The sequence below is a fragment of the Colletes latitarsis genome, chromosome 11 (genome assembly GCF_051014445.1).
Source record: "Colletes latitarsis isolate SP2378_abdomen chromosome 11, iyColLati1, whole genome shotgun sequence".
NCBI classification, from domain to species: Eukaryota; Metazoa; Arthropoda; class Insecta; order Hymenoptera; family Colletidae; genus Colletes; species Colletes latitarsis.
Window position 1 is genome coordinate 21,897,864 of NC_135144.1, and position 14,496 is coordinate 21,912,359.

At 39.6% G+C, this 14,496-nt stretch overlaps 1 protein-coding gene across 1 annotated transcript in view; it reads right to left on the bottom strand.

Moving 5' to 3' along the window:
• Window positions 1-14,496, bottom strand: part of Kkv (hyaluronan synthase-like protein kkv) — a 36,088-nt gene that overhangs the window by 10,835 nt on the left and 10,757 nt on the right. The window contains exons 2-12 of the mRNA XM_076778020.1: window positions 9,224-9,337; window positions 7,342-7,586; window positions 6,078-6,371; window positions 4,339-4,548; window positions 3,507-3,845; window positions 2,439-2,830; window positions 1,692-1,959; window positions 1,354-1,616; window positions 1,002-1,212; window positions 671-918; window positions 292-484 (exon numbers count right to left, since the gene is read on the bottom strand). Coding sequence (XP_076634135.1) covers window positions 292-484; window positions 671-918; window positions 1,002-1,212; window positions 1,354-1,616; window positions 1,692-1,959; window positions 2,439-2,830; window positions 3,507-3,845; window positions 4,339-4,548; window positions 6,078-6,371; window positions 7,342-7,586; window positions 9,224-9,336 — 2,776 coding nt within the window. The 5' untranslated portion in view covers window position 9,337. The remainder of the gene's footprint in view (window positions 1-291; window positions 485-670; window positions 919-1,001; window positions 1,213-1,353; window positions 1,617-1,691; window positions 1,960-2,438; window positions 2,831-3,506; window positions 3,846-4,338; window positions 4,549-6,077; window positions 6,372-7,341; window positions 7,587-9,223; window positions 9,338-14,496) is intronic.

The window sequence follows — 14,496 nt, forward strand, 5'->3', positions numbered from 1 at the left end:
TGTTCAACGCCAGAGTTGAGATATTTATTAAACATTTTCAACCATGATATTCGATCAAAAATAAATTTTTTTTTTAGTGCTTTTTTAGTAATCAAGGTTTCAGACTCGGTGTCTTAGACTAGCTTTTCCTAGCTGAGGCCTGCAACAGGGTTTGGTTGGATTTGTAAATACTTTTTCAATCATATAAACTTATTCAAACTTTATAGGATTTCTTGCGAGGATGGTTGGAATTATCTGATTTTAGTGTAATTTTATCGAATATTTTGAAGTTATTTAATTCGCTAAACTGACCCATGAGCAAGATCTGGTAGGAGATGTAAGGAAGAGAGATATTGTCGTTGATTTTGATCGTTCGTTTCGCGTCCATCAGAAGGTCCATGATGTTTGCTATGGTTGAAGGTACCCATCGACGACGTTGATTGTAAAATTCGTTGAAACCCTCGGGCGCGTGTGTATAGGCGTCGCTGGCCGCCGAATACTCGACCTGTAACGTTTAATAAAAAATGTTCCAAAATATGGGGAACAGCTTTCCGCTCATTCCACGAACCTAACGCTTTTAGGACAATTTTTTGGTTGTCAGAGTGAAAAATATTATAAAAGTTACAGAAGGAAATTAGTGCAATCTCGTATTTCGTTCCATCATCTTTAAATCAATCTCCAATGTATGTACCCTGTAGCCTCGTTGCAAGAGCAACGTGCAGAGCCATCTGTCCTCCCCCTGATCGTACTGAACGTAATGTTTGGCCTCGTCTGATCTCGTGGTGTATTTTTTCATCACGTTGTCGTCCATCAGAGCCTTTCCTCTGAAGAGCGAGAAGCAACCGGGACTGCAAAGCACGCAACCAATCATGTGCTCCGTGGCCTTCTGCAGCCAATGACCGATCGCGTACTCGAACATCTGATACCAAACCATGGGACCTGCGCGCGACAGAAAGAGCAAGAAAGACGTTAGTCCTCGAATCGAACCTAACCTGTTCGTTTCTTTCGTCCACGGGACTCACCGGATCCGACAGGATGGATGCGACCGCAAGCAGCGCCTAGATTCTTGTTCTTCTTCATCAAATCCACGAGCAATTTCACGGCAGCCGGTTGGAAATCGATGTCACCGTCCAGGGTGAGCAAATAAGTATTTTCCGCGATCACCTCTTTACGGTCCACGCTGATCGGCAGCTCCATCAATCTGTGCCCCAGCAAGTAATACATGTACATAACCTAGAAACAGAGAAAAATTAAAACCCCTTGACGCACGATTCAATTGCATATTCTCAAACGTGTACTCTTTGATCTCGTTTGAATTTCTTCGTGCATGCGATAGACATGTATGAATTTGTTGATTTCGAATGTTTCCTATACCTGACTCCAACGTTTCCTGTGACGGATCTTGCTCTTGTCTTTCAGATGAGCGATCATCTTCGTTTTCCCAGGCAGAGTCCAGACCAATCTACCACCATAAGGGGTTGGATACTTCTTCGGGGCCCTCACGTGCATCCTAGTTTGATGAACGTCCGACGCAGCCTCGTCCAATGTGCCCACCAGCAATTTAACGAACCTGTTCACTTGCGATTCGTTCTCGTCGTGGTCGGATAACTCGAACGCGTCGTCGAAGAAAATGTGAGCTACGTAAGCAAGTTTATTTCTTATTATTGTCGGAAAGAAGTTTGAAAAAATAATTTTTTCGTAGAAGTTCTTACTTTCGAATTCGTAGTAGTCCGGATCGACGACTTTCAGATACTTTTGAGCGACTCGTCTGGCGCATTGATCCTCGTCGAGGCGTAGGATACTCTTTAAAAATTCCATCATTTCCTCCTTGTTCTCGTGCCACATCGTGGCGCAGGCATAGATTCTAGTTACGTGATCGCTGCTTTTTACTACCGACGGGGGTGTAGTTGTGCCGTCGGTATGCTCGTATATAGTCTCGTAATCTCCGTCTCCTTTTTCTTTCTCTATCTCTGCCAGATCCTGCGTGCAAACACCCGCAAATATTTATATATTTAATTATTCGAGTTCATCTCTTTAGCCGCCATTTTCATCAATATGGCGACCATTCGTCCGTGTCGAACTCTGATAATTAATTCGTTTTCTGGGAGGGTTGTTTTTAATTTAACAAAACTTTGTCCGGTCTCTGTGGAAGCGCCTTTACGGGATTTAAACTCGAGAAACAACAATGATGGTCCAAAATGTACACGAATAACTAATTCTAGCCTCAAAATAAATCTTGTTTAAATTGAAAATCTGCATCGATCGACTCGATTTAAAATCTATTCGAGTGGTTGGAGTTTTAATAGAATTCGAAGTCGTCGGAATAGACTAGAACAGTCCAAACTAGAAAATTGCAAATTTGCAAGAATAATAAATTAACCACCTGATCAAATTCGGGATCTATGAAATTTTTACAGGATTAATTTTTAAAGGGGTTAATTTGTGAAGGGTTGTTTTACCTCGACTTTGACCTCCGGTTGATCGTCCCGTTTCCGGTTGAGACTCATCGACTGATCGATAAGCAAAGAGTCGTACATAGGAACGACGAAAAGCTTCTCCGTGGCTGCGAGACGCTCGCATTTCGGTGTCCAGACATGCAGAGTGATCCAGGTTTGAGACAATAGCCAGAGCAACCATACCCAGGCGTATTGCTTGGACACAAAATCGCTGAGAAAGTACAATGGCGGGGACTCGTAGAACAGATAATCCGGTATAGTGCCGTGGAAAATGCATGGATCGCCGTTTCTCAAACCGCAGGCGGCGATCAACAGAGAGATCGATACAGGGATCGTCAGATTTACAGGGAAGGCGTAGCTGAAACCCTGTATCAGAATTTTGCAGGCGAATTTACCTAGAAAAAACATCATTTTTCTGTTACTTCGGTTTCTCAATATTTACAATACACTCTTGGAGATAATTATTAGAATTTTTCTAGATTTTAGTGATTTTTCAAACGATTTGTTGTAAATACTTTGGGGATTATCGATATAGAACCCTCACAGTGGAGACCTCTCTACGCTACTTAAGAAATTAGTCGGTCACGTGACGTCTCACGCAGCTGATCGCCAGTTTTGCTTAGATCGGTCTGCCGGTAGCACGTGGTTATATTTCTCGTTAATTCGCCGTCCAGTGATTCACTAATCTTTCACAGTACTCGAAATGTTTCTTATTGACTCGGAACCAAAACAAGTGTCTTTCGTGAACTACTTCTACGACGAAACGATATTATATTATGGCAAAGTTATTGGTATTCACCCCAAGCAATCGCGTAACAACGTTCTGACGTTCGACGATGAAACGCAATTGGGTCATTCTACTACAAGACGATCACTTTTTGGTGAAATTGAAATACGAGGTTAGCCAAGGTGAGTTCAAAATGTTGTTTTTCTAGTTTCAATGTTTAAAACCAATTCGTCGAACTTGAAATTCTAAAATTTCGCGTCGAAGTGCTCGAGTGTTTTATAAGTGTATCGTGCAACGAAATTTTTTGTTTATTTAGAGTCTGTGTTATTATCGATGGTATTTACCAAAAATGTAGGCGAAGTAGGCGCCGAATATTTGCAATAGAAGTACGTATATAGGCGTGGTCACATCTGCGGGTATTTTGTCGCCGGTTTCGAATATGTCCGAGATGTCGGTTATCATGTTGTTAGAGTCCTGCCGTACCATCGACACCGTGATCTGATGATTCCCAAATGCGCTTGTCAGCATCGTGAATAAATGTCCCACGGTTTCCCCTTTGACGTGAAGAATCAGCAGAGTGCTGATGAAGAATGCCACAATTTTCCACGCTGACATGAATATATAGGTGAAATATCGCGTAAGTCTCAATTCCTTCTTCACCCTTCCCAGAGACCGGACGAATCCTGGCAAAAAACCGCAAATAATCCTCATTACACGCCATTTTCATTAAAAAAAATGGAGTACCACAAAAATGATATATCTCTTTAATAGGAGATAGAAGCGTCGATTTCTAGGTAATGATGCTTCTACCCGCCTGAATTTTAAATTCGATTTTAAGAACCCAAACTAATTGGAACGGGAACGGACGCTCTAATTACTTTCGTCCTCGGTTCTTTCGGAACTTATTCCAATTTTAAGTCGTCCAAGTAATCCCCTAGATAATAGTCCCGGGTAACTTTTCCGTAAGTTGCATTACGGAGGGAATATTTTTACTTTTGTCGATAAAACAGAGTAGGTAATCGACCGCCATCTGCTGGATCACCAATTGATTATAGATCGGTCTGTAGTGCAATGTAACACGCCTCGTACAGTTAATTAGTTTCCACGTTACTCGTTGAAGATAAACATGTACAATTAAAAATATACATTGTCCAGTGAAACCTCAACATTACTTACCGAACGGACTTTGCATGGAAACGTAATTTTCCCACCAGCCGCAGGAAACCAGAAACAGAGCCGGTGGTATTAGCCACAACGATGGCCGGGAGCTGTCCAGTAATGGCCAAAGGACGAAACTTGTCCCTTGGGCGGCCAATGCGGCGATATCGATCAGCACCAAAACGAACCTCTTCGATTCGTCTTTGTTTTTATTCCGCGATAGGAGCCCTTAAACAATATTATAAATAGTGGCATGATTTGGTACGAAATAGTTTTGTTTAGTGCGTTAAATTCAGTTTTCTCTAACGGTCACCGGTGTCCACCGTGACACTCGTGTTACGAAGGTAGTCGTTCTAAATATTCTGTACATCGATAATACATTTATTAATTAACAGTACTCCTAATAACGCTAATTTAAGTTTTAGAGTTTATTTATGGTAATCGTCGTACCGAAGAAGTATCGAAGTGACGGTCACCGGTGTCTTGTTAACCTAAATCCTACGGAGAATAGTAATCGAACGGAACGAACTATCCCGGGGCGAATAAATCGTATGAAATTGTGCAAACAATATCGAGTTCAATCTCTATCGATCATTGTTCTCGTCTTATGGATTCCATGACTGGACAGCTGTCGAAAGAAACACGATCAACGGACAATGCATTTGTTAACCGTTAACGCGATGACTGTCCAGTGACCCACATCTGGATCAAAATGGTGTTGTGTCAGGAGTCCCCTGAATACAGAACGAACCAAAACTAAATTCTGTAGTTTCATTATGAAAATAATGATATATAGTACTCGAGAAAGATAGCAAACTATTTAGTAAACGGTCCAGTGACCCATATCTGGGTCAAAATGGTGTTGAGTCAGGAGTCCCCTGAATACAGAACGAACCAAAACTAAATTCTGTAGCTGCATCATGAAAATAATGATACATAGTACTCGAGAAAGATAGCAAACTATTTAGTAAACGGTCCAGTGACCCATATTTGGGTCAAAATGGTGTTGAGTCAGGAGTCCCCTGAATACAGAACGACCTAAAACTAAATTCTGTAGTTTCATTATGAAAATAATGATATTATAGTACTCGAGAAAGATAGCAAACTATTTAGTAAACGGTCCAGTGACCCATATCTGGGTCAAAATGGTGTTGTGTCAGGAGTTCCCTGAATACAGAACGAACCAAAACTAAATTCTGTAGCTGCATCATGAAAATAATGATACATAGTGCTTGGGAAAGATATTAAACTATTTAATATCAATTAATTATGTTTACATATACAGGGTGTTCCATGAGATGACAAATATTAGTCGAAAATGTAGAATAAAATTTCTTTGTACAATGTTTGGTTTCCAAGATAATTAAATTTGAAAATTTTCCTAATTGGCGCGCGATCGAGTAAGATTTGTCTGACCCGTCTGTCCATTGCTCGCTGCTTCCACTCACGCTAGTATCCAAATTGCTATTGCACGAGCAACAACCCCAATTCTAAGTTATTGGAATCCCAAACAGGAAGTACTCAAAGAATTATAATACACGGTCAGATATTCTGTTTTTAAAGAAGAATTCCAATGTAAAATTCGTTAACGAATCGATCGTCGAACGTCTATCAAATCGTATATTCGATAAGTATCGTATCGACCTCGCCGGCACCAGTAATGTAACAATTATTCCGCCACATCGTTTCACGGTTACGAGCAATTTATTACGAATTTAATCTTCAGGTATTAATCACTGTGAAATCGCGTTTCTTACCCAGCAATCCCGGCACGAAGCACACGCAATTCGTCAGCATCGCGCCTTTAACGACGTCCAAATCAGGAAGCACTGCCATAAACATTAGAGCCAGACCGACCACGTGGCAGGTCTCCATGAGAAAAACGAGAAGGAAGTGAGCAGCCGGCGGTTTCTTCCACGACTTGAAGATACATATTCGGAGGCTGCGGATGAACGTGCCGAATTCTGGCACGGAGAACGCGATTATGATGCACCAGATCCACGCTATCCTCTCCTCTTCCGGCAACGTCACCGCAAGCTCCTTCACCCGGCCTAAAAAAATCACAAACACACGGTATGTCTCATTTATAATATTATACCGAGCCTGCTACTATGAGATTTTATTCCATCAAGATTAAAAAGGGTACAAATAAGTCTTGTGCCTTTATAAAAATTTCTACTGTTCGATGAGAGTGTCTCGTGACTGAAGAAACAATTTTGAAAATATTATAAAAAGGAGTCATCGTTGAATCATGAATTTCGTTTCCAGAAGGTTCGAAGCCATGCTAGTTTATCTTTAAACGATTCGATTTTTGTTTTTGTTTACTATTTTTTAAATTTTTAAATTGAATTTGACTCGAACTTTTATGTAGTAAAGACAGTTCTGTACAAATACTTTCGTCCAGCACTGTACGCGCGATCAATGAAGATGCAATTGCTCATCGACGAGAATGATCTTCCGTTTCAAAATGGTGGTGTCAGGACTAATTGTAAGCAGAAAGATCGTTCGTATTGGAAACGCCATCCACGTTCGAGTACGCGAGAAAATATATCGATTACAAAATTTTCTAATTATTCTCATCGAGTTCGAACAATTTTCCAGGCGCTGTCACGATCGTACGGGAGTGTTTTCGACATGTTTTCACGCACTTTCTCTCCTTTGCCTAGATTGTTAGGCATACTATGTACGCGTTGGCGGCAAATCGCTTCGTCGTAACTATGTCATGAGCACGATCCACTTTTTACAATACGCTATTTTACGATATTTTCTCCTCGATTGGGTAAACGAATTTTTAAACAAATATAAACTCTGTTTTAAACTAAAACACCGTTATTTTGCAATCTCTGGATGGCTCGTTTATTTATTTTGCGCGTAGCGTTGATTAATAGCGACGTGTATCGAAATGATCATATAGCGAGTGTAAAAAGCGTTCATACAGCGGAGAATTCGAAAATTTTTGTATTCCCCGTTAATTTTCTCTTAGAGCTCTTTCTGCTCGTAGAAATTTCATCGACTACTTACCGAACTGCTTATTGCAGAAAACGATCTTTCGATCGGCCCTGAGTTGCGATGTCATAAATAGAATAGTTCCTTTGGCAACTACACCGCTTCCTAGCACTATCACAAAAACTAGCAGGTAAACAATGACCTTAGTTATCTGTACAGTCGCCTCCAGGCATCTTTGATCGGCCATCGAACCGGAATCGATTTTTGGCGGCGGATTCCGGAACACGTCCCACCCTTTCGTTTCCACCACCATCCTTTGACTGGAACACAACACGTGTGAACGTAAAAAGCAACATTCGAATTTGAAATTCAGTTTCTCGATAGACAAAATCAATCGAATAATGAAAATACAATTGCCAAGAGTTACAGTTTAGGAATTTGAAACGAATCTCGAACGATTTTAATTGGGATGGTACTTTATTTCGTTCAATATTGACCATGTAGGAAGGTGGTGAACGTAGAGTCCAGCGATTTGGTATGGGATTCCAATGGCTTGGAATTGTTTTTTTTTAGGGGTAGATAGATAGATAGACACATTTTAGGAATTTGAAACGAACCTCGAACGATTTTAATGTGGATGGTACTTTATTTCGTTCAATATTGACCACGTAGGAAGGTGGTGAACGTAGAGTCCAGCGATTTGGTATGGGATTTCAATGATTTAGAATTGTTTTTTTTGAGGAGTAGATAGATAGATAAAATCAAACGAATAATGTAAATACAATTGCCAAGAGTTACAGTTTAGGAATTTGAGACGAACCTCGAGCGATTTTAATTTGGATGGTACTTTATTTCGTTCAATATTGACCACGTAGGAAGGTGGTGAACGTAGAGTCCAGCGATTTGGTATGGGATTTCAATGATTTAGAATTGTTTTTTTTGAGGAGTAGATAGATAGATAAAATCAAACGAATAATGTAAATACAATTGCCAAGAGTTACATTTTAGGAATTTGAGACGAACCTCGAACGATTTTAATTTGGATGGTACTTTATTTCGTTCAATATTGACCACGTAGGAAGATGGTGAATGTAGAGTCCAGCGATTTGGTATGGGATTCCAATGGCTTGGAATTGTTTTTTTTTAGGGGTAGATAGATAGATAGACACATTTTAGGAATTTGAAACGAACCTCGAACGATTTTAATTTGGATGGTACTTTATTTCGCTCAATATTGACCACGTAGGAAGGTGGTGAACGTAGAGTCCAGCGATTTGGTATGGGATTTCAATGATTTAGAATTGTTTTTTTTTAGAAGTAGATAGATAGATAAAATCAAACGAATAATGTAAATACAATTGCCAAGAGTTACAGTTTAGGAATTTCAAACAAACCTTGAGCGATTTTAATTTGGATGGTACTTTATTTCGCTCAATATTGACCACGTAGGAAGATGGTGAACGTAGAGTCCAGCGATTTGGTATGGGATTTCAATGATTTAGAATTGTTTTTTTTGAGGGGTAGATAGATAGATAAAATCAATCGAATAATGTAAATACAATTGCCAAGAGTTACATTTTAAAAATTTGAGACGAACCTCGAACGATTTTAATTTGGATGGTACTTTATTTCGTTCAATATTGACCACGTAGGAAGATGGTGAATGTAGAGTCCAGCGATTTGGTATGGGATTCCAATGGCTTGGAATTGTTTTTTTTTTTGTTAGGGGTGGGGAAAAAAGCCTTGACTTGTGATGGTTTTACCTTGATCGTGCATTCGGTTAAAGGAGAGAAGCGGGCTCGTGCAATTTTTACGATTTATGCATCTTGGTATGCAAGGCGGTTCGGTCGGCACAAAGAACGGCCGAGCCTCGCTCGCTTCTCGTTTTCAGAACAAAACGATGGACAATGTTTGCGAATACCCGTGGTTGCCTCGCAAGGATACATTTGCCACATACCTTTCGCCATAGTCCTGAGTCAATGGAGTACTCTCGCCGTCTGAAAAGTCATCCGCGCCAGCGATCGCCACGTCGCCCGGTATCATTCCATTTTGGGCCTGATTTTTGGACATTCTGTCGATCAAAAAATAACTACGTTAAGAAACAACATTACCACCAGACACGTACAAAAATTTAACTGTATTCTCCAACCCATTCACGGGGGGAAAAAATCATTTCGATCGAAAGAACTTCGAAAGTAGAATTTATTACGATCTACTTAACAAATTGTTTTTACGTTATATTTAAATTACATATTCTCGATTTCTCGGTTCGATTTCTAGCAAAATTTGTCCATGGTTAATAATACTACTGCAGTTTTATCATTTTTCTAAGAATATTCTGAGAGTTTCTTTCGCGTTTCCCGCCGCCATTTTGATTGTTTACATTTGGTTGCCCTGTTCTTTAGTAACGAGGAGTATAAAGTAGGGAACTGGATTGCAAACTTGTAATCGAAGAATCGTAGAAATTGCCAAGTGCAATATTTCTTTACGATCGACGATTGTCAAATTTAATTCTTCGAAATGATTTACGACGATGGAGTAAAAATGCTACGTAACGGATCAGTTGGCAGCCAGCTTTCTACGTTTGTCGCCGACCAGCGAGCCTCGCGACTGGTTTCCATAGGGTAACCACCACCCAGTCTTTCGTGGAAAATATCCTGTTCGATGTTTACTCGCACCATAATTACGAAATGCTTTCCTCGGTAAACTAAAAACACCGATCGAATGAGAAAATAGTCAATTCTAAAAGATAACGTTCGCAAAATTAAAATGGACGACCCTGTCAGGTTCCTAAGAGTTCCATCAGCGATTTAAAGTTTCTTCGATACAAATATAGAACATTGTATTTTATTTTTTTTACTGATAGGGATCTAAGTTTATTGCAGTTGTCTTAACACGTTTCGCCTCAGAATATTAGCATACTCGTTGCTTCGCAGTGTTATATTTTACAATTGTGTTTCACTTTCCGATGTGCTAATGTAAATTTTTGTTTAATTAATTCTTTTATATTTGTAACCTCGCTTCGTGTCCGATGTTAATCTTCGTATAATTTCTATTTTACATATTTAACAGCTTGCACCTAAGACGAACTAAATCCAAGGTCGAAAGATGATACAGTTGTCTCGACTATTTTTGTATTTAATTCGATCCTCCAGGTTTACGGAGACTTTAATTTCGAATTAATTAGCGATTCTTCGGATCTGGAACGAACACGTAGCCTGACCGCGGATTGCAAGTTTCTGCGCTACTTTATTACCTCGTAGAAATTTAGCATTCGGACATGTCTAGACCACGAACGATCGTTTAAATAACGGATTCTGGACGCACACGTAAATCTGAATTTAATTTTGAATTTCGTGAGGCTATAATCTCTTGATTTAACTATTCTACGCGTTCAGTATTCCTAACACCGATGACATTATTCAAAAATGATTAAACATGTATCAAAGTTCGTTTATTTTAAAGGTTTTAAAGGCACGTTGCAGATTCGGAGCGCCGGTCACCGGTGACCGTCAGTCAAAATCGTTAATACGACTTTAAACAATAGTTGAAAGAAAGAAAAAAATCACGTATGAGAAAAAATGATTGCATAAATGTCTGGAAAGCATAAAATAAGATGGTGAATATCCTTAAAATTTAAGAAAAAGTACTCTCGGACACATTTCACTCGAAATCCAATATGGCGGACAGAGGTAGTTGAAATTAAATACATAGAATTTCTCAATTCTAATCATATTTAATACTCCAAAAATATTAGGGAATACTAAGTTTGGGAAGTGATGCATCGTCGTACGAGTGAAATATTATTTTCCATTCGTATCGTGCTAGCTTAGAAAGTAGGTTATAAAATATGATCGTGTTTAAAGAAGACAATTACCATTCTAATCTTCGTCGTAACGGTAGGAGAACGGTGGTAGTCGGATTCAATATGTTCGCGATAAGGCGTAACATATGTCGGACGATGTTTGACGATCAAATATTGAGAATTGAAAATCGAAAGGCGCGGGACACGCGTCGTTTGGCAAGTGTACCTAGGTGTACCGTTTCCGTGGTATCTATTAATTAAAAGCCAACGGAGCGTTATTAAGCGACGAAATAGGGCAGAATGGAGGAGAGGAGAAGGCCTTCTTCGACGAGAGGCGACGTTCCTTCGTGGCGTTTCAATCTCGCATGGACAACGCGAAGGCGGAGGCGTATCTTTGTTCGCGGAGGTCTGGGCTTTCTGGTTCCTGGACACTGAAAGTGAAAGGGAACGAACTGTGAAAGATAACATAGCAAGGACGTCCACTGCAACTCGCCGTGTCGGTTGCTGCCCTCGAGGCACGTCACGGATTCGTTCATTCCTCGGGTTCACCCCCTCGGCACCGCTCGCAACGCTCCTTGCATCCTCCGTCCGCTTCACGGACACTCCTTCTACCTCACCCTTGTTTGTCTCGAATGTTTTCCACGAGCGACGGGGGGGAAAAATTGCCGGTAACGGTTCAGGGTTGTCGATTTCTCTACAAGACCCCTCGAATTGTCCACGAAAACTTCGCTTTCAGATAACTAGACGCTGCCTAACTTGCTACTTATCGTACATCTTAGTTTTATGTTAAAATTTCTGAGTTTCATCTAGATTTATCTTTTTCAACGTCTGACCTTGAAAATTGATTCCTTCAACTCGGTGAAAATTCATGTCGCCCTGTGTAGCGTACTTTCTTTGTTTTGCGTTATGTAAATACGGAAGTTGGTAGTTCGACGACCATTATTCTACTTTCATTCTGGTTTTCCATTGTATTACCGCGGTAATGCGTTCTCCGCCATGGTGGTCACCGGTGACCGGCACTTGAAACTTACAGCGCTAATGCTCGTAAAATTTTTAATATCTTTACTGCAATCTCGATGATTCACCAACCATTTTTCTACTTTCATCCTGTTTCTCCATTATTTTACTGCAGCAACGCGCTCTCTGCCATGGTGGTCACCGGTGACCGGCAATCGAAACTTTTAATATTTCTTAAATTGTCCGCAACTAACGAACTCTATTAATAACCTCAGTCATAAAAAATGCTATAGAACAATAAATACATCGTTGAATTTCGTAATATATCTACTTTCCTGTTATAACTTAAGTAAACGTTGAGGACGTGTCTGGACGTACCAAAATGGCGCCGCAGTCAATACGCCATAAAGTTACACGCAGAAACTAACAAATAAAAAGCGAGAATAATCGGTGCATTAAATTCCTTTCCCTGTTCGCTACTTTCTCTAATTTATCATTTAACGGCCAACGATATACAACTGTTTACAGCCCCACACGGTCGTTGAAATCTTCTCTAATTTATTGTTGACAGTGTGGTCGATTATATTCGTTACTAACGATACATTTCTTTTTTTCTTTCGCCGTTCCGTTTGGCTTTCGTTCGTCGCGATTCTCGTTAACGTTCCCCGATTTTTCAACGATTTTACACACCTCGTCCGGAGTAATTGGGTTGCGGCTAATATCGAATTCGCGTGCTCGAATAATCGCGTCGTTACACAACGAATAAAATCGAGCAACTACGCTCCGGTTCACATTCACTTCTCCGTTTTCCCGGCATAGAAAATAGAAACTGCTGGGTTTCCGTGCGAAGCCGCGCTCTAAGCACGCGACGACGCGAAAATATTGTCGCTAATCCGCGAACGAGAAGAGTTTCAATGTTAATAAGTTCAATTTTTAAATTCCATTGCGATTTTTATATGAATTTCCTTTCTCGTTTACCTACTGGAAATTTACTTTGGTACCTCATAGAATTCCTCGCGCGTTAAAACTCGAAAAATGAACGAGGTTAACGACAGCATATATGTTTACAATTTCTTAATATTCACAAATTTGATACAGTAGAAACGATTTATTTTTAATCCTCTCAGTGTTTGTTCCACTTCTGCTTATTTACGCTATATACTATACTTCAGACTAGAAAGTATACAGGGTGTTCGGCCACCCCTGGGAGAAATTTTAATAGGGGATTCTAGAGGCCAAAATAAGACGAAAATTAAGAATACCAATTTGTTGATGGTGGCTTCGTTAAGAAGTTATTAACGTTTAAAGTTCCGCCAATACTGAATTTTTTTCTCGAAAATGGTTAGGATTTCGGGAGTATGTCTATTGACCAAAAATGATTATAATTGACCCCCGCAACCGAAAATAATTTTTCCAGGACGATTTGAAATTTTTTAATTTCGTCTAAAAATTTCAGTACTTTCTCGAATTTTTTTCTCGAAAGTGGGTAGGAATTCGGGGGTATGTCTATTCATCAAAAATGATTATAATTGACCCTCGCAACCGAAAATAATTTTTTCAGAATTAATTAAAAATTTTTTTTTTCGTCGGGAAACACCACCTACCCGAATTTTTTTCTCGAAGGAGGATAGGATTTCGGGGATATGTGTATTCATAAAAAATGATTGTAATTGACCCCCGCAACCGAAAATAATTTTTCCAAAACGATTTGAAATTTTTTAATTTAAGCCTCCATCAACAAATTGGTATTCTTGATTTTTGTCTTATTTTAGCCTCCAGAATCCCCCATTAAAATTTTTCCCAGGGGTGGCCGAACACCCTGTATAATAAATATAAAAATAAAAATGTAAAAAAATTAAACAACAGAACAACGTTTCAAAGTCTCGCAATCCACGGTGAACGTTTAAGGAAATTTTCAATATAGGAATTTCGAACGTGAACGACCCTTTGTCTTGGGTGAATGAATAAAATTTTGTTTTTTACAAGCGTGCCTCGGAAAAGTTTCGAAACGAATGGCCTCGTAATCCGTGAGAAGACGCAGTTTTTCTTCAGGTGGCACAGGTATTATTAAATAATAAAGGAATGGCAGCATTGGAAACGCTGGCACACTGTTTATCTTTCTCTTTATCTATTTACGATAGATTAGATCATGCTTCGATATTCTAGCCGTTAAACTGGTAATCTGTGAATCTGTTTCATAAGAGCGCGTGTGGTCCTCATTCATGTGTTTCTAATATGTTAGGGCAGATGAATCCCATTTCCCTTGCAAGGAATATTTACGACGAAAGGTACAAAGATCCCTGAAGAAATACATTAAAAAATTTTTTAATTTAATTTTAAATCTAATCTAATCTAACAAAGAAAAAGCAAGAAGATTACTAGTCCGGGAACCACCGTGAAAATTTAAAAAATTAAATTCGCAGAATAATACGAGACGAAGGTGATAAGTTAAGCGGGTACTTGCTGGG